The sequence below is a fragment of the Cnephaeus nilssonii genome (assembly GCF_951640355.1).
Source record: "Cnephaeus nilssonii genome assembly, chromosome: 12".
NCBI lineage: Eukaryota > Metazoa > Chordata > Mammalia > Chiroptera > Vespertilionidae > Cnephaeus > Cnephaeus nilssonii.
In genome coordinates this window covers 31,194,892-31,219,941 of record NC_137083.1, presented here as the reverse complement: position 1 = coordinate 31,219,941, position 25,050 = coordinate 31,194,892, and the positions used below count along the sequence as shown (strand labels likewise).

General features: G+C 37.1%; 1 protein-coding gene and 1 pseudogene across 3 annotated transcripts in view; both read left to right on the top strand.

The window, feature by feature from the left end:
- The window catches only part of DMTF1 (cyclin D binding myb like transcription factor 1), a 46,042-nt gene that overhangs the window by 482 nt on the left and 20,510 nt on the right, over nt 1–25,050 (top strand). Inside the window, exons 2-6 of one of the 2 annotated variants that reach the window (XM_079785385.1) lie at nt 10,781–10,901; nt 13,149–13,265; nt 15,000–15,122; nt 20,664–20,758; nt 23,636–23,750. In XM_079785385.1, coding sequence (XP_079641511.1) covers nt 13,157–13,265; nt 15,000–15,122; nt 20,664–20,758; nt 23,636–23,750 — 442 coding nt within the window. In that variant the 5' untranslated portion in view covers nt 10,781–10,901; nt 13,149–13,156. The remainder of the gene's footprint in view (nt 1–10,780; nt 10,902–13,148; nt 13,266–14,999; nt 15,123–20,663; nt 20,759–23,635; nt 23,751–25,050) is intronic. The other variant, XM_079785386.1, reaches the window with a different exon arrangement.
- On the top strand, nt 8,521–10,762 carry LOC307107866 (PIN2/TERF1-interacting telomerase inhibitor 1-like; annotated as a pseudogene). The gene has a single exon. The product of its transcript is annotated as a PIN2/TERF1-interacting telomerase inhibitor 1-like (transcript).

Genomic DNA, 25,050 nt, shown 5'->3' with positions numbered 1-25,050 from the left:
GGAGCTGCGGAGAGAATCGGGCCCGGGAATGCGGAGAGCCGGGCGGGAAGCCTTCCTTGTTTCTGTGGTGGTCACCTTTCTGCCTCTTGGTTGTGGTGGTGAACCTGTTCGTTGGTAGTAGGTGGTTCAATGAAGAGGTGGGTCTCGCCCCACCCCCCTGGTGTTCTTTTCTTTTTTTTTTACCCTATTTGCGTCTTAGATTTCTCTTCCCGTCCTTTTGGATTCACTCTCGCTCACCTCTTCGTGGCCCAGCCCGAGGGCATCGGGCTCGCTGGCCCCACGGTCTCTGTCAGCCTGAGTCCCTTTTTGTAAAAGGGGAGGCATGGGCTGGGTGACGGGAAGACCGACCGTCCCAACCGACCGGAGAACCGTAAAATGCCTCGGCAAATAGTGATCGCCAACCTCTGCCAAGTCCCGAGGAAGGGTGTACATTTTTGTTAATGTCATGTGTCCTTTGAAATAGACTTGGAGTACCTCTTCAGGGACATAGAGTGGTTTCAGCCCCGTCTCCGGCGTAGGTTTGAGAGGTGTCCGGGTGCCTTTCTGTGCCGTGGAATGATAACACAGCATGTGATTTGTTGTTTTTTTATAGTAAACGTATTCGATGTAGATAACGAGAGGGTGATCATTCTATGAAACCTAAGTCAGGACCCTCCTCCCCTTCCCCTGATGGAATTTGGACAAGCACATTCCACCTCGGTGGTTTTCCTAACTTGGTGCATCGTCCTGGACCTCCTCTCCGACCGTAGGCGAGGCTTCCTGTGGGAGCAGCCAGCGAAGTGCATGTGACACGGGATTTCTGTCTCATCCGTGTTTTAAGCGTGGAATGATACCACTTGGATTTTTTTCCCCCGTTTGGAATTTTTGTCTTTTACTCATAATTATACCTTTAATTATTGAGAGACAGTTAACCACTTCACTGTTTTTAAGTTCCAGTCCAAGTAAGAAAATACTCGTGCATTGTGTTGCACATTTTACCAACAAAATCTATTTTTCTTTTTCCGTTAAGGATTTCCATATTTTCTCATAACTTGAGATGCTTTCTTTGAGCTGGTTTTAAATTTGTGTTTCAGATAACCGTGTATTATTATTGTTATTATTTTTTAGTAATTTGAGTAACTTACCAGCACTTTAATGTTTAAAGACTCCGTGGTGATGATAATACAACTAAAGCTTAGCTTTTTACTATGATGGGTGTAGTAGAGATAAGATTTTATTATGTTAGGTTAAGATTTAGGAGAACATTAAAGTTATGTTTCTTAATGTTATGAAAATGGTCAGACTGAATGTTTTTAAGAATAAAAACAGGCTGGTGGGAGAATAAACTTTTTCCTTTTTTCTGAAAAATACATTACTAGTACTTGTTACAGTTTTGGGGGAAAGTACATTTCATGTTTTGTGGTGATTTTATCTCATTTTAACTCACATATATACTAGGTGCTTTTATTTGCCACCAAACTCATTTTTATTTTTTTTTTTTACTATTTTAGTTGATAGGCTCACCCAAAATGTGATTTTTGGGACTGATCTAGACCTGCATATTCAGCATGAATCTCTTTAATTGATTGCAGTTGAGCTAGATGGTGGAGCCAAAATGCTATTGCCCTGTCTTCATCAACAGTTAATCAGTAAGTACTGGGCATTGCATACTTACTTAGATTTTTTTTAAGATGGAGAAAGGTTACCTCATTTCACTTCAAGGCAGCAGGAGAGATAACTATACTTGTAAAGTTAAGTGTTACTAGTTAGTATTGAAATAGAAACAGCAAAACTAGTCCTTACCTTCCCATATAATGCTTCTTTCTTTTTTTAAAATATATTTTTATTGATTTCAGAGAGGAAGGGAGAGGGGGAGAGAGAGATAGAACCATCAATGATGAGAGAGAATCATTGATTGGCTGCCTCCTGCATGTCCCCCACTCCGGGACCCTTCAGTCCGAAGGCCAACACTATCCACTGAGCCAAACCAGCTAGGACTAATGCTTATCTTTCTGCTCACTTTATTTATTTCTCCAAAGTCTACAGACCCTAATTTTTATTAATGTAATAAATTTTTTCTGAAAATAGCATCTTGTTATTGTGAACAGTTGCTTTTGTCCTGCACCTTTAAGTACATTGGCTTAAATTAACACTGTGCAGATGAATAAGACAATGTGAAACAAGTGTCCTTAGAGATTAACATCCTGGCGCATAAATGTTAAAATATTGAGGGGGTTGGGAGTGTTTTGAAAGTATGTGTTGCAAAGACATCAAACCTTTAGAACAGCAATAAAGTTTAGGAAGAGAAGAGTTCCACTTTTTCCAATATTCTATAGAGAGGCTGCCTTTTTAACATTGAGGGATAGTTAGCCTGCCTTCTCAAAATGGAGTTTTGTTTTAATATTCAGTTTCCTCTTATCACCATCACTTTTAGCACTTTATTTTCCCATCTGAAAAAAAAAAAAGGAATTTCCTAATTATTATGAATGCTTTGCAATTTCAGCTCCACATCTTTCTCTATCCCTGAATATGAAATGACCTGAGAAAGTGATCAGTTTGTTGCTGTGTTAAATATAAAATACAGATAGTTATGAAATGTATGTGGCATTTGTTTGCATTTGTATCATTTCTCCCCCTTTTTTCATAATTTTTGTAATAGAAATCACAAATAGGTTTTGTTTTTGCTTGATTCTGTAAAGGTAAACAATAAATTTAAATAAGAGAAAGAACCTATTTATCAAGTTAGCTTTTTTTTACATTTGTGGATAGATAACCCATTCTGTGATAGATACCAGAAAGAAGTTGTCAGGAAAAGGTACACTGAAGAGCCCTTTGTGAACAATTTTGTTTGTTTGTTTGAAATGTTACCCCCCCCCTTTTTTTCCCTGTTGCCCCCTCCTTTTTTTAAAATGTACATTGTTGTGTTGTCTGGCCTTTTTTTCAAGCACCAGGTTGTCAAAGCTAATCTTTATTTACTATCAGGTGTTATGTAACAACACAAAAATGCTCATTAAGTTTATGTACTGCCTATGAGTATTTTAGTGTGTGGAGGAAATGCATTTTAAAAATTAACTTCTGTGTAAATCAAGACTATAGTGATAATTTGATGTATTAACTTTAAAGATCTTCTGATGCTGCTTTGCATCAAGTGCTCAGTTTAAATGGATGAAATCTTAAAATGTAGTCAAGTACATGTTATAAGCTCTTAAGTCATGCACTGGGTAAAAAATAACATTTTTGGGTTTTAATAAGCAATATGATTTTATTGCCAAACCAGATATAAAATGCTACATCTTGTAATATTATCAAGTAATTCTCTTAAATAATGATAGTTTTCAATCGATAATTGAAATCAACATCTTAAGCAATTAAAGTATATTATAATAAACTCCATTAACATCTTTATTGACTTCTTATGGTGTACAGTCATATTTTGCCATCTTAAAACCAAGCTATAATGAGCATTAATTAGGTACCTTAATTCAGTATGTTTTATGTTCATTTATAACTCTGCTTCTCAAACTTCCACAAAGTATACAGAAGAGCAAATCCCTTGGGGCCCGAGACCATAGCCCAAAGCATTCAACTTCAAGTATGACATGTCCCCTATTCCTAACTTGAATAAAATCAATATTCAAGATTTATTTTGTGGCTTTGTCTTTTTTTTACACCCCTCTATGTAATTGTGTTCAGGATGTAGGAATTTATCTGTTCTCTTTCAAAATAAAAATATCTTAAAACACATCTTTTAGATTATTATACATTACTAAGGAAATCCCCTTACAAACATTTCTTAAGGATTCTATAATAATAAAAGCATAATATGCTAATTAGACCGGACAGCTGGACAACCTTCCAGACAACCTTCCTGACGAAGCTGGGGCTGCGAGGGTCGAGCCTCTTTCACAGATTTTGTGCATCGGGCCTCTAGTTAGTTATATGCAATGATGACAGGTATGATGATGGTCAATATGGAATCTTTATAATAGCAAGACCTCAAACAAAAATGTTCAGTAATAGGTTAATGGTTAGGTAAATTGAGGTGCTATGTATTCATTAAAAATACTGTGGCAGAGTAAGTAGTAATATTGGAAAATGTTCCTAATGCAAAAAAAAAAAATTATAAAAGATGTGACAATAGGATCTTGTAAATTTTTTTTAAAAAAAAAAATAGGTATGTTAATACATGAATAAAAGACTTGGGTGATCATCACAAAAAAGTTACAGAGGAGTAATTTTCTGCTAATATATTGGGTCAGAAAAACATCTGAAAATTAAATGTGTCCTTACTGTCTTACTAGTTTAAATATGCCCCAAACTGTGTCTTAGTTAGTGGTTTTTAATTCTTACCTCATCCAGTAAAATTCTGGTGCTATACTAGTATATTCTGCAGCCTGCTTGATTTCCCCTTATAAAAGTATCTTATAATGAATTTTTTTCACACTATGTAGCCTTATCCCATTTTTCAATGTAGAATAAATTCCAAGCACCTAGGGTTAGTAAAATTTCTGTGCTGCTCATGATCTTCACTAATAGAATCTACCCTTGTACTTGTACTGTGCTTGGGAACTGATTGATACAAATTTATCTGCAGAACTAATGCCAAAACTAGGAAGAAATGTCACTTTTCTTGGTTCTAGTTTTTAGAAGATATATGTCACTTAATTGCCTAGAACCGTGGTCGGCAAACTGCGGCTCACGAGCCACATGCAGCTCTTTGGCCCCTTGAGTGTGGCTCTTCCACAAAATACCACGGCCTGGGCGAGTCTATTTTGAAGAAGTGGCGTTAGAAGAAGTTTAAGTTTAAAAAATTTGGCTCCCAAAAGAAATTTCATTCGTTGTACTGTTGATATTTGGCTCTATTGACTAATGAGTTTGCTGACCACTGGCCTAGAAAATCAGAACAATATAAGTGGAGATACATAAAATAATCCATTGAATAAAAGCTTTACATCAATACTGTAATAGAGTAGGATGAAGGATTCATTTCTTTGATTCTGTGTTAAATAACAAATTCAAGAGTTCTTTTTCTACAATAAGTAGTGTCACCATGTTCATTGGACATTATAAATAAAAATTTATATTTCTCATTTAAATGTGAATATATGTAAATACTCCTTTGTAAAAATGTTTTGTACCATATTTCAGGTATTTCCTTGATTTTATTAGGGTAATTTTTTTCTGTTTAATATAGCCACGGAACGATAGAAACATGACTAGAGTACCATTTCACCAGTTAAAATGGCTATTACCTTTTTTCTCTTTTATTTCTAGTTAGTGTAAAAATAGTACATGTGGTATAACTATAACTCAGTGACAGAGAAAGGAAGATCTAAGTGGACTGGTGGTGTGTACTTATTTGCCCCAAAGAGAACCAAAAATTTTATTATAGATTTGGAGATCTTCCTGACATATTTCCCTGATAAATCAAATGGGTAACAGTCCAGTTTCGTGTATAATTAATTAGAATACAACGCATTAAAATATTCAACTTTGTACCTTACTATCTTTAAGTCAGTTTATTCACCCAACATTTCTCAGTCACTCTGGTCAAATCAGAATAACAGATATGCTCTTCTAAATAACATCTGTCTTGCCGAAACCGGTTTGGCTCAGTGGATAGAGAGTCGGCCTGCGGACTGAAAGGTCCCAGGTTCGATTCCGGTCAAGGGCATGTATCTTGATTGCGGGCACATCCCCAATAGGGGGTGTGCAGGAGGCAGCTGATAGATGTCTCTCTCTCATCATCGATGTTTCTAACTCTCTATCCCTCTCCCTTCCTCTCTGTAAAAAATAAAAATAATCAATAAAATATATTTAAATAACATCTGTCTTGACATTATGGTAGCTAGTATTCTCTCTCCCTACTTAGCTTGAAAGCTAAACCCCAACCCCGTAAAAGACCTGTTTGTATTGTCTTCCCTACTTCCAATTCTCTGTGTATTCCAGTATGGCTTCTGTCCCCACTACCCTGAAACTGCTTACCTTAAGGTCACCAGTGTTCTTCATATTGCCAGATCAGATAGTCATCCTCAAAGCAGTCCTATTTAACACAGTTGACTACTTGATGCTCCTTGAAAAACACCCAGGGCCTCTTAGTTAGCACCTGTTAGTTTTTTAGTTTTCATTTTAAGAATTTTGTTGATTTTTAGAGAGGGAAGTGATAGGGGAAAACATGGATGTGTGAGAGCAGCTGCCTCTTATGCCCCCAATCTTGATACCCGGACATGTGCCCTCACTGGGAATCAAATCAGCAACCTTTTGGTGCCTTGGACGTCACCCAACCAACTGAGACACATTGCCCAGGGCATCACACCTATTAGTTTTCATCCTGTACTACTTGTTGGTCCTTTTCCTACTCCTTTATTTGTTTATGCATCACTTGACTTCCAACTGTTAGAGTGTTCCAGAATTGGAAGCTAGACTGTCTTGTCTAATCTCTCTAGGTGATCTTTAACCCTTTGCACTCGCTTGCTTTTTTCTCGATTCCTTTATTCTACTCGGAATTTAATTTTTTAAATACCCCAGATTTTACAAAGTGCGGCAGTAGTATAAAAAACTGGAGTTTCTTTTCATACTAACTTATTTATTTGGATTTTTTAATATTTCAAATTATTGATACATTCAAAGAGTAATTTTAATCTCTATAATTTTTCATGGTGTGATATTTTTTGAAACATTCACCCACATGAAGACCTGGTTTACATTCACATGTTTCGCAAATATAAATCGTCTCTCTTCTTCCTCCTTTGATTTTTCTGTTAGAACAAACAACACAATCTTTGTGGTTTTTGTTAGGGTGAGGTGTGATTATATGGAGCTTTCCATCTAAACGTTGCTCTAAGTTAGTGGATAATAATCTACCACTGGAAGTTAGTGTACCATCTCTGAATTCTCCAACAAGATCATGTACTAGTTTCCTAATAAATTTCACATGCGTTACCGGTTTTTCATTTTTTTCTTTTTTGGCATCGGTTGAGACGGCATTTACATTTTACTTGTCCTTTCATGCTAATGAAAACAAGAAAAGATACTGGAAAAACAGACAAAAATCCCCCTTCCCCGCCGCGGTTAAACTACGTGTCGAGTGTGGCTCGACATACGAGCTGCTACCAATGCTAACCGTGTCGAGTCACACTCGACATCCGAGTGCAAAAGGTTAAAACAATTTGGATTCCTCTAACTCACATTTATATGTCTAATTCACACCTGTTGAATTCCAGCTTCCAACTATCAACTTGACATCTTCATTTGGATGCCTCATATCTTTAATACAAACAGAAATAAAAATATTGAATAAAATATATTCTTAGAGTCTCCAAACTCACTCAGCTGTTTAAGCCTAAAGCCTAAGAATCTTCCTTTTGTAAATCCTTTATTGTTGAAAGTATTACATGTCTCCTTTTTCCCCCATTGACCTTTCCCCACCCACTCCCCCACCTCAAGAATCATCTTTGAAATAGCTCCCATTGTTTTTATCTTCATCAAATTCTATCAACATTGCTTCCAAATTATATCTTCTGTCCAGCCTTCTTTCTTATTTCTGCCAAATCAATTCCCACCTTAAGAACTTAGCTATTATCAATCAGTTGGCTGGCTTGTAGTCACATGCTTGCAAGTGATTTCTCTTCAAGTAATGTAGCATCTCCGCATCAAGCCGCCGTAGCGTAAAACTGTGAGCATCTGTGCATTATCTCTATTTTGTGCATCCATTAGCAAGATGTGTCCTAAGGTGTTAAAAAGCCCAAGAGCTGGTTAGGCTATTGACACTTAGTGTAAAACTGGACATTCTTAAGTGTAGAAGCATACACTGGAGGTATTACAGATTCAGTTTCAGACCACTGCAGCACAGCAAGTCTCACATTTTATTTTCCCAGTGTATACTATAAAGGTTACGTTTATACTATACTGCAAAAAGTATGCACCAGTCAAATTGCTCAACATAGTTGCTACAAACCTCCAGTTGTTTTAAAAAAAAATGCCTGCAAAGCACAATAAAACAAAGTATGCCTGTATTTGGTATGATTTGGTAGATTATTTTTGGGGTTTGGGAACGTTCAAAATTTTTTTCCTGTAAATTAATGGTAGGTAATTGGTGTGCTTTAACCATTTCACCTTACTAAAGGTTTCATGGGAACCCTCTACTTTCCAATAGCAGGTATAACTGCCTTCTTTCATCTAGCTATTTCATACTCCTTTTTCATTGTACTACTTTCTCACCATGTCTTCTCTAATCTACCTTTATTTTGTTTTTTGTTTTTTCCCTAAAGCTTTAGATTAACTTGGGTCCCAAGATGACTTTCATTAAATGCTCAACCAGTAACCATTTTGTACCTATCAAATGAGCAGTTGTGCTCTTTTTGCTTTGTAGTTCCTTTTTAAATAAAAATACTGTCAAGGTTACCAGGAATAGAGTTTACATCTCAATGATTGGAATATAAACTTGTGTAACCTTTCTGGAAAATAGATTGTAATGTGATTTAGGTGTTCATTTCTTTTTTTTATTTAATAATTTTCACTAATTACTATTTAAGGAAATAGAGTATATAATAAATGTTTCGGTATGTTTTAAGGAAATGAAAAATTGGGAACATCATAAATGTCCAGTGATAGGGTAATTGTTAAATAATATATTTTTTTTATACAGTGGAAGTTTTAAATGATACAGGAAACTTCAGTTAAATACTTAACCATGGTTTCCTTCACATTTTCAATATGAATGAACTCCAAGTAGCAGGATATAAAATTGCTTATCCACTAATAGTCTTGTCTCTCTCTCACACCCACACACCAAAGACAGTGAACTCTGGTTTGGGTAAGTTTATAGATGATTTTAGCTTTTTTTAAACATTTCTATTTTTCCATCTTCTGCAGTAGGTATTACTTACAAACCAGCTTTAAAAAACATTTAATGGATTCAGAAATAAGGACAGCATGAAATATAATAGCTGACTAAAGATTTCTCTACCAGGATCTGTACCTTTTTTACTGCTGACTTAATTATGTACAGCAATTCTCATATATGACTATCCCCCTTGAACCTCGACACCTGCTGTGCTTTTGAACTTTTGGCTGACCCTTTGGGATAAAAATGAGAAGCCTATTGAAAGAAACCTTTAAAAAATAGTCATTTCCCTAACTTTCTGTTAGCTGTCTGCTCCATAGCTCCTGTTAATTAGGTCCCGAGGACCACTCATCACAGGCTCTGTGACATGTCAGTGATGGCTGAGTGGCAGAGGGAACAGAAGTGGGCTATGGATCTGAGAAATACCACGTGGAGTAATGATTCCACGTTTGACCACAGCATGCTAGAAAAGATGATGTGGTCTAAAGGAAAGAGTTTAGGGTCTCAAGAGTAAGGAGCCACAGGTCATATTAAAGTTCAAGTTAAAAATAACCACCTGGATTGCTCATCAGGATGATTTTAACCAGCTTCTGGCTGAACTGAACACTTGCCATGTACTGGAAACAGCACACTGACTCCTCCTCAGACAACAAGGAAAATAAATCTTTCAGCCTTGAAGAAAAGTCCAGAATCTCCAAAAACCCATGTTCATTATAAGAAATTCACAAAAGGGAAAGATCAGTCATCTTGGAGCAAAACAGATCTTGACTGCATTTTTTGGAAAAGACAGAGTAAGAAGATTCCTGAGGATGATTCCAGTCCTGCTACTCCAGATGGGAATGAAACCTCCGCTATGACAAGTGCCTTCACCATCCAGGAGTACTTTGCCAAGCAGCTGGCAGAGCTAAAGAACAAGCCACAGGTCATGGCTGCGGGGCCTTATGTTCCAGAGACCAAAGGGGAAAGGAAAGAAAGGCAAAAGATGAATGTGGAAAATTATATCCAATTCAGAACTAAGAAAAAGACCAAGTTGAGCAGCAGTTCAGAGACCCTTATTGGGATGAGAATTATGACACTTCTACTGAGGATGGAGAGGGTTGTGTGTGCTACTTAATGACCAGGACTTGCCACCAAAGCCCAAAAAAGAGAAGAAAAAGTGACAAAAGCAAGTTGAGGCAGCAGTGGATGCCACACTAGATGAAGCACCAGTGAAACAGAAGAAAGGCTCCAAATAAATTATCCTGAGCCAGGGCCTTCCAACCACTCAGATGTCAGGGTGCTGCCAGGCAAACATCTTGGCCGAATGTCAGAGCAGAGTTCACCCAAGAGAGTTTGTGCACATCTTTTAACATGCCCATGGATTGCTGAGTCCCACCCTCTCACCACATTTTTCCCAAATCGTATTCTCAGAAAAACTTTTAAATGTTCTAAATCATGGCTGTCATAAACAAATTTCTTTGTAGACTGAAAAAAATTTAAAAAAATTATTTCAGGTTTTGTAAGTTCCATATTGCCTTCAAAAGCTTGCTTGTAATGTACCTTTTCCAGTCTGATTATTTGGTATCCCCCCGCCCCCCCCCCCCCCCCACACACAAACACACACATACACAGATCCCTAGACAGGATTGTTCACAGGTATTATATCTTTTTAACGCTTCAAGATGAAATAGGTGTTAAGTGAAGAATGGTGTTAGTTACTAATTTTTAATTTCTATAAGAGTTTATTTGAGCCCAAATTATAACGTATGCTGGGACCGAGATCTCAAATGCTCCCTGGTGTTAATTGTTTCATCATTTCTGCCCTTCTTTTAGAGGCTGATTTCCTAAAGGTCTAAGAATTCTGGTTTTGTCATTTTTCTAGTTGACGTTAACACACGAGGCTAGAGTGTCATCAGCATACTGCTAGCATACAAGTGTAGTTATAAGACTAACTGTGTAATGCTGTTATTTTTTCAGTGTTGCAGCTATAGGACCATGGGGGAAAAACAGTCTGGATAACATGAAAGTGATGCTGGTGGCTAAGGGAAGGCGACTTGATTCTGTGGGAAGGGATATAGCTGATTCATCTGTTTTCTAGGTAAGCCTGCCTTGTTCCATGGACCTCACCTCATGACTGTAAATTTTAATCATAACTAGATCATGATTTCCAGTTACCTTTAATTTGGGAATGGCATCTTTACCATTGTAAAATGAATGATGTCCTTTTAAAACAGCAATTTGTATAATAAAACTTTAGTGAGTCTCACTGGGTCTTCACCATGTAAATGTTAGTAGATCCTAAGTTGTTCTGCCTGGGGGAAGTGCATATGTGTAAATGGTAAATATATGAACACACTAATATCTTGTGTGTAAAAGTCAAATAATGTGTGAATAATTTAATATACATCAAGGCTTGTGTCCCCTTTCTTATGATAATTGGTAAAAAGTACATGGACAAGACCAAAATTGAGTATTGAGGCAAGAACTTCATTGAACATTATAAGGTCAGCCTGAAGAGTTCAACCAGGCTAGTGATTATAATTCAACAAATTTCCCCCTGTTAACCATGAATACTATATTCAAAGGTTGATCAGTCTGTCGGAACAAAAGAAAAATATGTGTAAAATAGTGGTTTTAAAAAAAACAGTTCTCTATTTCAGAAGAAGGCATTGCTCCATCTCTATTAGAAAAGCAATTTGGATGTATGTGCTTGTTTAATATTATGAAAAAAAAAACTTTAAAAGAATTATTTAGTTATTTAGTTTATTATCTTGTCAGATAATAACAGAGCTTAATTACTTGTAAAAATGTTTTGGAGAAGTAATTCTTAGATTAAGATAAAAGCTTTAATGAATTTTCTACTAAAGAATCAGAAGTTAAATACATTTAAATATATCACAAAGCTGCCAATAAAAAATAACTAAAAAGTGGTGAGACTTGCTGACATGACAGACAACATTCATTGCATGTGGTAAAAACATTTCTTTAAAAAGCAAATACTGCCCTAACCGGCTTGGCTCAGTGGATAGAGCATCAGCCTGCAGACTCAAGGGTCCCAGGTTCGATTCTGGTCAAGGGCATGTACCTTGGTTGTGGGCACATCCCCAGTAGGGGGTGTGCAGGAGGCAGCTGATTAATGTTTCTCATCGATGTTTCTAACTCTCCCTCTCCCTTCCTCTCTGTAAAAAATCAATAATATATATATATTTTTTAAAAAGTGAGTAATGTAGGTTTTTAATCATAGCAGTCAATTCTTATAGACTAGAGGCCCGGTGCACGAAATTCATGCACTGGGGGAGGTGGGGTCCCTCAGCCCAGCCTGCACCCTCTCCAATCTGGGACATCCCTCTCACAATCCGGGACTCCCAACCACTTGCCTGCCTGCCAGCCTGATCGATGCCTAACTGCTCCCCTACCGGCCCAATTGTCCTCAACTGCCCTCCCCTGCTGGCCCAGTAGCCCCCAACTGCCCTCCCCTACCGGCCTGGTAATCCCTAACTGCCCTCCCCTGCAGGCCTGGTCGCCCCCAACTGCCCTCACCTGCAGGCCTGGTTGCCCCTAACTGCCCTCCCTTGCCGGCCTGGTCACCCCTTAACTGCCCTCCCCTGCTGGCCCGGTAGCCCCCAACTGCCCTCCCCTGCCGGCCTGGTAATCCCTAACTGCCCTCCCCTGCAGGCCTAGTCACCCCCAACTGCCCTCACCTGCAGGCCTGGTTGCCCCTAACTGCCCTCCCCTGCCAGCCTGGTCGCCCCTTAACTGCCCTCTCCTGCCAGCCTGGTTGCCCCTAACTGCCCTCCTCTGCTGGCCTGATCACCCACAACTACCCTCCCCTGCTGGCCATCTTTGACCACATGGGGGCGGCCATCTTGTGAGAGCATGTGGAGGTCAATTTGCATATTACCTCTTTATTATATAGTATTATTATATCTAATTCTTTTTAATTTATTTTTTAGAGAGGAAGGGAGAGAGAGAGAAACATCAATATGAGAGTGCAACATTGATTGGCTTCCTCCTGCATATCGCCTATTGGGGGTTGGGGATCGACCCTGCAACCCAGGCATGTTGAATACTGGGAATTGAATCGGTTACCTTTCAGTGCTCAGGGCAACGCCCAGCCAGCTGAGCCACACCAGCCAGAGCTATATCTAATTCTAAATAATGGTTATAAACTTTGAAAAACAGTGTTTGAAATCTGAACTGGCATTGCAGTTTCACATAAAAGAACACTGTAGGCAGATACAAATTATGGGGGTTTGCAGGGGGAAGGGGGAAATTAGAGGGCTACTTTAAGTTCATATTTGGAAATAATTTTTTTAATCCTAATCTGAAATATGTTCTTGTACAGATTTGAGTATGAGCACAGTTGAAGAGGATTCTGACACAGTAACAGTAGAAACTGTGAACTCTGTAACTTTGACTCGGGACACAGACGGGAACCTCATTCTTCATTGCCCTCAGAATGGTAGGAGAACTTGTAGGCATAATTGGGAATCTTTTTGGATTTCTCACTTTTATGTCACCTTTGATATCTATTATCCATCTGGACAGTTTAGGCCAGGACCATAGGAAAGGAGGTTATCTCTTTGGTTTATGAATTAATCTTAATTTTTGTATTTTAAAAATATCCCTTGGTATATTTTCTCATTTACCATAAATTTTAACCTTTTATGAGTAGCTGTTTTATTAGTAAGATCTGTTGAGCCTCCTAAGATAATGATGGAGTAACTATACATAATATACTTCCTCACCAGAGTATATGTGATACGTTAGAATATATAGATATAGTCATGCCAATACAAATAAATAAACATTTTTTTCTCGAACCTGTGTTAGAGAATTTTATGTGACTGGGTAAGATTTACTATGATCATGTATAATGATTCAAGATTCAACAGCCTTGGGGTTTGTGATTTTTCTCTACCTATTTCTTGTGTATAATTTATTGTTTCTTTTGCTTTTAAGTTCATCTTTGCTCAACCTAAGTTTTGCAATTTCTTTTCACTCCATATTTAATCCCTAGGTTATTTCATTCAAACTTGCTGTTTTAACTACCACCTACATATTAAAATGATTCAAACTTCTGACTTTATTATGAATTCTCCGTTTCTCAGAGGCACCTTTAATATCACATGTCTCAGACTGAATTTTGTCACAGAATCCCCCAACCTAGTTCTTTTTTCCTTTCTCAGTCAATTTCATTTGTTTTAGTATCCTAGGTCATAAATACAGGTAGGAATAATCCTCTTATCTCCCACATTCATTCTATCATGAAGATTTGTTAATAGAATTGTTTCTTGAATCAATTCCCTTCTCTCTTCTCAAGTCCTCCTTTCTTATTTCACTTTCTCACCTGGGTGGCTCTAACAGCCTTTAACCAGTTTCCCACCTCTATTTCATCTTTTAAACTACAAAGACATTGGTCATGATACTCAACAGTGTAAGAAGGTGTTTAAAGCTTACCATGGTTTTTAGAATATAATTCGGGTTCTTTAATTTGGCACATAGCCTCCCATCATCGCATCTTTCCTTCCAGACTCACTTTTGCCACATTTCACTTACCATATTCCAGCAGTTCGTGACTGTTTTTACTTTCCTAACATACCTTAAGCTCTTTATGCCTCAGTGTCACTGCATATATTACTCCTACTGCCAATAATACTCATTTTCCTCTGCCTCTCTTCAAGTTAAAGACATCTTCTCCAGGAAATCTCCCTTCACTTCTAGTCTAAATTAAATGCCTCTCCTCTTTGCTCCTATCAGCCGCTTCATAGCTCTTACTACACTATTTTGAAATTGTTAGTTTAGTCATCTCCTCTACACTGTGAGCTTCTTGACAGTCACGGTGTCTCTCATTGTTCTTTTCCAAGCACTTAGCACATAGTAGGCACTCAGTAAGTATTTGTGAGTGAATTGTCTTTACATGTGAAATATTTGGAAAGCCAGATAGTTGACAGCACAAAAGTGTGATGTTCAAAAAGTGGCACCTTTGTCATAGTTCCTTGTCCTAAGAATAAAAGCTTAGGTACTGCAGTAGACACTGAGAAGGCAATATTGTTTGGAGTCCCACTTGTACAACTGGGCTTAGTTAACTGAGCAAATCAGTAAGAAGATTGTTTTACAGTCATTACTTGAAGATTGTGTGTTTTCCTCATTGTTTTGAACATTTTGAGATTTTTGTTTTGTTTTGTTTCATCAGAAGCTGATGAAATAGACTCAGAAGATAGTACTGAACCTCTGCATAAAAGGCTTTGTTTGTCTTCTGAGGATGATCAGAGTATTGATGATTCTGCTCCTTGCATATCAGTTGTTGCACTTCCACGTAAGTCACTGTTTAAAAGCAGAGTTTCCTTTTAAAATTAAATTTTAGCTTGCAAGAGATTTAGTTGTCATTTGAAGGTAGACTTAAACCCATTATTTTTCTCTTCATTTCATCAAAAACCCTCTTTTTAATTCATACATAATAAGTGCTTATATATGTGCCAGGGGTGATTATAAATGCTTTTACATATATTGTCTAATTTAATCTTTTTTTTTAATTATTATTATTGCCCCCTCACTGCCACCGCTACCAGGGGCCTTTTTAAACATTTTTTTTCCCGATCACGCTTTCCCCCATGAACTTTTTTAAATGTGCTGTCTGTATGTTTTTGCTTTGTTAATAAAGAGAATAAAATTTTTTTCATGCACAACACTCTTGAAGCACACTTGCCCTCATTGAGAAAGCATGCTCTAGAGTAGGGATTATTATTATCTCTATTTTATAGTTGACGAAACTAAGGCACAGGTATTATAACTTGTCAGTGATCATATCCAGCCACTTCTGGTTCTTGTAATTTATACTCTTAATCCCAATGCTGTACTGCCTCTTCATATGGTAAATAGCTAACTGGAAGTTATATAGGAGTCTGATTAGTTTTTCTCACTAAAGTTTTAACATGTTTAAATTTCAAGATCATTTAGAGTAGACTGGATTCTAAGGAGGTATCGTATTTCAGGTACTGTTGGCAAAAGATTACAACACAACAACTGTAATGTTAGATTATATTTCTAATGTGTTTAGCAAAAAATAGGGAATCTTGTTGAACTGTGGTGTCCCCACAAAGGTCAAATAGGTTTCTTAGTCCATGCTGATGGGGTTGGGCTACAAAGCTCTTATACATAAAGGAGAGTCTTGCCATATCTGAGAACTTTCCTTTTGCACTCAGCATCAAGCAAAATCACATCTTTATCCAGTGGGGAAAACTGAAACTAGGTTTTCATTGTGGAAAATCATGTTTTCACAAGTAGGTAAATACTCTGTAATTAGAGTTTAATTGCTTGTTAAATTTACAGAAAAGAAATCCTTTTATGTCAGTTTGCTGTGAAGCTTTATAAATACAGTATTAATGTTCATGTTGCTAATATTGCTTCCAGTTGTGACTATACAAACATAATCTATTTATAATTAAATTAAATGACCTAATTAAGTGATCTTTCCTCCTAATGATGATTCATATGATATTTTAAAACTCCTAATTTGACTGTCATGTTGTGATTCCGATTTAAAACTTGATTAACCTATCTGTACTACAGACGTAATCCTATATGGATATTTTCTAAGCTACAGATTATTTTTATTCAGCTATAATTAATATATTACATTAATATATTACATTAATATAATATATTACATTATATTAATTATAAGTGTACAACATAATGCTTTGGTATTTTTATATATTGTGAAATAATCACAATAAGACTAGTTAACATCCATCACCATATATAGTTGCAGAATTTTTTTCTTGTAGTGAGAACTTTTAAGATCTGCTCTCTTTAACAACTTTCAAATATACAATATAGTATTATTAACTGATTAATTCATTAGAGTGCCTTTATCATAATTGTAGGTTCAAACTATACTTGATATTTTGTTCTATTTTATGGTGTTAGTCTGAATTGGATGTTATAAAATACATGAGCTACTTGATATTGGATCATAGCATATCATGTACGCAGGGCATTCTGGAGGCTAATATTTACAATAAGACTGAATTCATGAAAAGCAGGCTTGAAGTATTTACATGTTTCCAGTATTTGTAAAAAGTGTGTTGATAAATCAACTTAGAAAAGTTATTATATTTTAAAAAAGTCACAAAAAAGCATGAAGTCCTATATATCTAGGACTGATTGAATGAGCAAGTCATTTGCTGGACTTAGTGGAGGCGAATATTAATTTTTAAAGATTTAACTTAAAATTTAATTTAAAATTCATATTTTCTTTACATGCTTTATAAAGCTGATAAAATTTATCTTCTGAGTCTTAAAAGTCCTCTTAACTTTCATAGTAATCAATCTAGACCACTAATTGACCACTTGTTTTTGCAGTCATCTACCACCACATTGACTCCATTCCCTATTCATAGTTATAACTCTTGGTCATTGAGATGATTGTTGCAATATCTTAGCCTCCTATTCTTTTTGTTCTTCACACTGCCTTATCTCTACCATTACCACCTATTAACTAGAATCCATCTGTTTCTGTTTCAGATTTTGTTTTCCTACCACTACTTCCTATGTTTCCAGCTTACTTCCTCTAATACTCTTAAATTTCTATCATCCTTTGCCTCACTGGCAACCATTAATCTTACCACTTTTTCTTTGTTCCTTCTCCACTTTGTATCCTGTTTCCTCTTTACCCAGTTTCACTCTCATGATTAGTCATTGTAATCACTGTCTCGAATTGCCGTCAGGTCTTTTTTTCCTTCCTTCACTTACTTGTTCTTTGGTGAAACCACAACCTTGGTTAAATTTATCTGCCCACTATGTCTATACCTGATGGTAGAAGAACAGCAGAGGCAAACTGACTGGTTCTACTTGAAACTGATCATCGTTATCTTGGAAGTGGGCTCATGATGTTTCCTGCCAGTCACACCATACATACTTCACCATAATTTTCTTTATCCCACTCTGACATGACTGTTTCATATATCCCGAAACCTCTAATACTTTCTCCATCTTCTTGACTCTCAACTGATAACCTTGCTTACTACTTTACTGAGAAAATTGAAGTAGCCAGAAAATAATTTCTATAAATTTTTATTTCCACAAATACACACCTACAGGTATCTATGTCCATATATTCTATTTTTTCTCATAGCTAAGCCAGCCAGCTCTTCATTTTATTAGATCCTATCCCTTTGCCTACTCATGGACATTGTTACAACAATTCTCTCTTTTTTAAAATATATTTTATTGATTTTTTACAGAGAGGAAGAGAGAGGGATAGAGAGTCAGAAACATCGATGAGAGAGAAACATCGACCAGCTGCCTCCTGCACACCCCCAACTGGGGATGTGCCCGCAACCAAGGCACATGCCCCCGACCGGAATCAAACCTGGGACTGAGGAGGCAAAAAGGGCTAATTCCAATGTAGCCCTGATATTTGGGGCTAGTGATCTGAATCCAGGCTAGTAAGCTCTGTGTACATTCCTGATAGCCTATAATTAAGTCACTGCCTCTTTCCCAGACACTGGTCTTGCAGAACCGGTTACAAAGGCCATTGGAATGTGGACAGTGCACTGGCCAGAGGGAAGGCTCCTAACTCTGATGCCAGGCCAGACCACCAGATATGGCCTGGAGACCCCCAACACCTGGGGGCCTTCTTGCAAGGCCCGAGAAAAGGACCGGAAACATGATCCATGCTTGTGGGACAAAGAGCACAGGGAGGGAGATATAAGGGAGGGCCCCATGCGTGTTCCTTCACTCAGATTTGGAAGGCTGTTCCCTGAGTCCACTGGCGTTATTAAACAGTGTCTCTTCAACTTCCTCAGAAGCGTCCTTGGTCTTCTTGTTCTTCTGCAACAGGACCCTTGAGTCCGCAGGCCAACGCTCTATCCACTGAGCCAAACCGGTTTCGGCTGTTACAACAATTCTTGATATTCTCTCTGGAAACGTCAATTTTTTCTTCTCTAGCATTTTTCCCTTTAGCATTGTAAACATATTATAATTCTTTAAAAAGTCCCATTAGCCCTCTTCTGGCTCCCATCCAATTTCCCTCCTTCCCTTAAGAGGAAAATACCTTGAAATAATTTCCTCCATTCTTCCTTCAGCCCACGCCAGTCAGGCTTTTACCTGTCTCACTTCACCAAAACTGTTCTTCCTAGGTCTCCAGAAACCTTCTTTTACTAAATCCAATGGTGATCTTTCCCCCCCCCCCCCCCAGTCTTTGTCTTGCTTGATCTATCCACAGTTTTTGACAATATTTATCACTCCCTCTTCCCCTGCTTAACATTTTGTCATGTGGGTCCCAGGGAACACGTTTCTCTAGTTTTCCTCTACATTGCTGTCCATGTTCTTCTCAGACTCCTATGCTGACTTGTCCACATCTCCCAAATCTCTAAATGTGGCCTGCCCCGGGACTCAGTTTTTAGACTGCTTCTGTTTCCTGTTTTATCCCTAAAACTAATGATTTTAAATTCTATCTCTGGTGATGTCTCCCAGATTTATTCCAGTCCAGACTTCTCCTTTTAACTCTAGATGTTTAGTAGGTATCTCAAACTAATATGTTTAAAACTCAGTTCCTGAAACTTCCTAAATTTCGAAATTTGCTTCTACAATCTTCCCCATCTCATTCTTGGCAGGTACATTTTTTCCATTTGCTGAGATTAAAAAAAACCCACCTATAATATCATCTTTGACTTTTCCATTTCTCTCATGTTTGGTTTATTCGCAAATTCTATTGGCTCTACCATCAAAATACCCACAATTTGAACTACAATCACCCTTACTTGATTTCACCCTGGTCCAAGCCACTGGCCTCTTATCATGATTATTGAATTAGCTTCTTAACTGATCGTACTCCAGTCCTTGCTGCCCTTTAGGCTATTTTCCCTATAGCAGCCAGAGGATCATCTATATATATAAAAGCCTAAGCAACCGGCCAACCATCCGACCGTCCGACCAGTAGCTATGATGCATACTGACCACCAGGGGGCAGACGCTCAACGCAGGAGCTGCCGAGTGTCTTGGCAGCTGCAGTTCTTGGGTGACACATCCAGAACCAGAGAGGAGGGAGCCCGATTCCGGGGTGCATCACCCGAGAACCGCCCTCTCATAATCCGGGACCCCTGGGGGAAAGTCAGAGAGCCTGTTTCGGCCCAATCCCCACAGGCCAGGCCTAGGGACTCCACTGGTGCACGAATCTGTGCACTAGGCCTTCAGTATTACAATAAAAGATTATATCATTCCTCTAGATCTTCCATTGGTTTCCTGTCTGAGAGTTAAAGCCAAAGTCTTTATAGCGGCCTACAAGTTACCACACATATCTTACTGTTCTTGTTCAATCTGCTTTGGCCACACTGCCCTCCTTGCTATTCCTGGGAAAATCCAGGCATCTCCCCATCTCAGAGCTGTTGCACTCGGCTTTCCAGCTGCCTGAAATGCTCTTTCTCAAGACACCTAAGTGACTAGCTCCCTTCCTTTGTTCCAAGTCTTACTTTTCCTGGCCTCCTATCTAAAATTTCAAATATCCTTCCTCACTTCCAATACATTCCCTTTCCTACTTGATATTTTTCTTCTTACTACTTATCATCATCCAATATAATATCGTGTTCATTTTGTGTTTAACCCACTAGAATATAAGCGCCATAAAAGCCAGATTTTGCTCACTGCTATCTCCAATAACAGCAATACCCACTGTGGTATTAGATGCACAATAAATATTGGTTAAGTGCATATATATAAAAATATACATATATTTATATATATGAGCAAGGAATGTGTTAGGAAATTAGATGGTCCCATTTTTTCCATGGATGTTTAAAAACTAATTAGACCCTGCCATTGCTATTCTAGAATTGAATTATTCCTTTCCTTGAAGTTTCAGAAAATGATCAGAGCTTTGAGGTGACCATGACTGCAACCACAGAGGTGGCAGATGATGAGATTACTGAGGGAACTGTGACACAGATCCAGGTATAGTAAATCTTTTTTTACTTTTTATAATTGATATGAGAGAGAGAGAGAAATAAACACTGATTTGTTGTTTCACTTATTTATGCATTCATTGGTTGATTCTTGTGTGTGCCTTGACCCGGGATCAAACCTACAATCTTGGTGTATCAGGATGACACTAACCAACTGAGCAACCCAGCCAGGGCCAACTGTTTTTATTGGCTGCAAGAGGATCATCCTTTACACATACCTTAGGTGGTAAAATATTGTGAACATATTTTGTCTGACAAAGTAGCAACCACAAAATTGAGGGTAAGATTCATTACTTCGTTCAGATTTCCAAGTCCCTACATATATGAATCTCAGAATTGTAAGCAAAGATAAAATGTTAAAATTCATTCCCTATAGAGTGGTTCACATCTGTTGAAATAGGTGATGCCTGTGCATTCTTTATCTACATGGAGTGATCTCACTTGAGCTGTTAAATAACTTTAAATTTTATCTTATAGAAGATATTGATTGGGATATAAAGCTTTTTGAGGTAGTTTTACCCAGCAGTTATCTGTAGTGACTGATTTAGAAAGGCTACATATGATCTCTATTCTGTGTCAGTGGAAACTAGTTGTTACAGATAGGTTTTAGTTAGGGTAGTTATAGTTATGGTAGTTCCTTTTGGTGCTTGTAGGATTACATACATTTTAACATGTGTTTAGAGGTTGGATTATAATCAGTCTTACTGTTTTCCTCTTAATGTGAACTTCTTTGTGTCATAAGTTATTTCTTCCAAAAGTAATCAGAATTCTCTGCTTTCTTAGCCTAAAGCTTAAATCTATTTTACTTATAAATTTATCTCTGGCTGATTGTGCCTTTCTTTTTAGTAGCTTGTCCTTTTGTTTCTTCATTTAATAATATATTTTAAAGTAGTAGACAGTAGAGACATTCTACCATTATTTTTCTAATGTGAAGCATCTCAGTGACCTTTGTTCAGTTAAGTATAATAGTTGTAAATTGATAGGTAACACCGAGGACTAAGGACATCTAATGTAGGTGCATTGTGAACCTTTTGCAATAGAGCGATTCAAAGTGGTTCCGCAACAATAGGATTTCCAGAGTTATGCTTCTGTGATGTGCTTAAATGGCTTTGAGATAGGCTGCAGATCCTCATAATCTGCCCTCGGGTATCAGCTGGTGATTTGGACAGGAATTTTTTTCCAAGCTCTCTGAAGCAATAGAGCACATCCTTTCTTCAAAATGGGGCTTGTCAAATTCATTTCAGGTTCAAAGACTAGGGAGTCTTCACTTCCATTCTGTTTTCAATGCAGTAAAAATAACTATACATACGTATAATTTTGTTTACAACCTAGCTAGAAGATTTAGCAGTGGTAATGTTAGACAAGTTATAGGGTTGTTTTGTTTGCGTTATTTCCAACGAGTTAGTGAGTTATTATTTAATATTAGTTTCTTGGTTTGTTATTACCATTTTAGTGAATGAAAAACTTTTAATAATTTCTAATATATATTTAATAAGATTAACATTAGCTGTTAGTGAAAATCAGCATAGTTAAAAGTTTAGCAATAATGTGATCTTCAGATTACAAGAGGCCTTAGACAACATCTGTCTAGTCTGTCTCCGTTCTCAGCTTTATAAAGGTCTCTTGGTCTTTAAAGGAAAAAAGTCTAAAATGTATGCTGCATAGAGTTATAAAACTTTTCATACTTGATCAGTGATTTATAGCTTTTTGCCCATGGATTTTTAAAAAACTGCTTTTGTGAATATAATATATTAATTACCAAATATAAAAATAAAGTAAGTAGCCGAGACCGGTTTGGCTCAGTGGATAGAGCATCGGCCTGCGGACTCAAAGGTCCCGGGTTCGATTCCGGTCAAGGGCATGTACCTTGGTTGCGGGCACATCCCCAGTGGGGGGTGTGCAGGAGGCAGCTGATCGATGTTTCTCTCTCATCGATGTTTCTAGCTCTCTATCCCTCTCTCTTCCTCTCTGTAAAAAATCAATAAAATATATTAAAAAATAAATAAATAAATAAAATAAAGTAAGTAACAATAAAGACTTTTCCCCTTATTGTGCTTTGGTGGTTCAATGATAGCTTCTCTCTTACCAACTGAGATGGGTTTCGTTTCCTGTGGAAGTTAGAAATTCATTTTTTTGTTTATTGAAGAAATAGTTCAGTCTTTGTTAGGACTTACCTCCAGCCAGTGACATAGCTTAGTAGTTGATCCAATCCAGAGACAGCACAAGGTTGAGTGATGACTAGACAGGTAATTCTCCCCTTATCCTAGTCTGCCTGTGATAATGTCAAACCTCATATGGCAGAACTGTTGTCAGATTTTCCTCACTCACACTATAGCTCTCTTTAGCTCAAGGTCAACTCTTAAAAATGGCTTTGTTCCTGCAGAAATTGCTAGATTAGGTATGTATGTAATTAAAAATATGCCCAGTGATAATTGCATAAATATACTAAATGCCACTGAATTGTATTCTTTAAAGGGTGAATTTTATGGTGTGTGAATTATTTTTTAACTACACGTTTTTCAATGAAGACTGTTTTAGCTGCAATAATAGTAAAAAGTAGTATCATACAGTTCTTTGAGGAGAAGGGGTACATTAATGAAGGTAGGAGTTATGACACTCTAGAAGTTGGCTACCATAAAGTTGTCTGTGAACAGTAAGCAGACCATAATTTTGTAAAATGTCTTTTGATTTTGCCGGTTAATCCTTTAAATTTAACAGATTACATTACAGATGACTAAATATTTAGATAGCAAACTACCTGTGAGGACATTAAAAATCTAACTCAACCCCAGCATTTCCATTTTGTTGTATGTATGAACTAATTTAAATATATAAATATACAAATGTATATTTTAACCTTTTCAAGATTCTACAGAATGAGCAACTAGATGAAATATCTCCCTTGGGTAATGAGGAAGTTTCAGCAGTTAGCCAAGCATGGTTTACAACTAAAGAAGATAAGGATTCTCTGACTAACAAAGGTAAGATATACTATGAATTTTAGTGTCCGCTGGAAAAAAAATGGAGATAAAAAGAACTTATAATCATTAGGATTCTGAGTTGGACCTTAAATTGTGATTAAGTAGTTACAGTAATTGAGCTTTTCTTTTTATTTATTTATTTTTATTAAATTTATGGGGTGACATTGGTTAATAAGATCATATAGTTTTCAAGTGTACATTTCTATGATATGTGATCTGTATATTGCATTGTGTGCCCACCACCCACAGTCAGATTGTTCTTCATCACCATATATTTGGCCCCTTTCTCCCTTTACTCCACCCCAACCCTTTCCCTCTGGTAACCATCATACTGTTGTCTATGTCTATGAGGTTCAGTTTTATATCCTCCATATAAGTGAAATCTTTTGGTTCTTAATCTTTTCTGACTGGCTTATTTCTAATTGAATTAAACTTGAACTTTCCTCATTGGATTAAATTTGGCTCTAAATGACTCTGAATGAGCTAATGAAACCCTCATTTTTCAATAATCATTTTTTCTGAAATGAAGTAGATATTGTCCTGTTAATTTTTGTGCAAATGGATAGCGGTGACATTTAAAAGACAGTACAGTGCAGTTACTGCTTATGAGACTAGGAAATCAATCGTTTTCAGAGATCTACTTACTTTGGTCTGATAAGTAGCTTAGAGGCTTACTGTTTGTAGTGCTGCTATGCTCATTAAGATTGCTAGAAAGCTGCTACAAGAGAATAGGGGTTGTGAATGTGCCACTCTAAGAAAAGGAAACAAAAGTAAGTAAATTGTTTTTAACCACTGTAAATACACATTTAGAATATACTGTTCACTTGGTATCCAGTGTATTATGTTTACCTTGCCCTAGAATCTTTGTATATGTTATTTTGCCCATAAAGTTTATTTTTCATTAAAGAAATTTTTCAGCAAGTTTTTAGCACCGTTGGGCTTGTCTAATACTTATAAGTCTTTTTAAGTGTTCTAGACCAGCAGTCGCCAACCTTTCGGACCTCACGGACCACCAGTGGTTCTCAGACCACCGGTTGGCGACCACTGTTCTAGACTACTGAAAGGGTAAGAGAAGTTACTAAGTGGAAGTAACATATTTTAAATCTTTTACTTACCATTGTCTTTATTTAGTAGGGTCAAATATATTCTTTCTTAAAAACCAGAGGTTTCAAAAGCAACTTTACCTAGGGATCTTTCAAGTTTCAGATGAATGAGAAATTAGATTAGCTACATTCTATTTTCATAGATAATATATTTAATCAGAAAGCAAATCTTTAGTAATGTATTCCTCTCAAGGAAT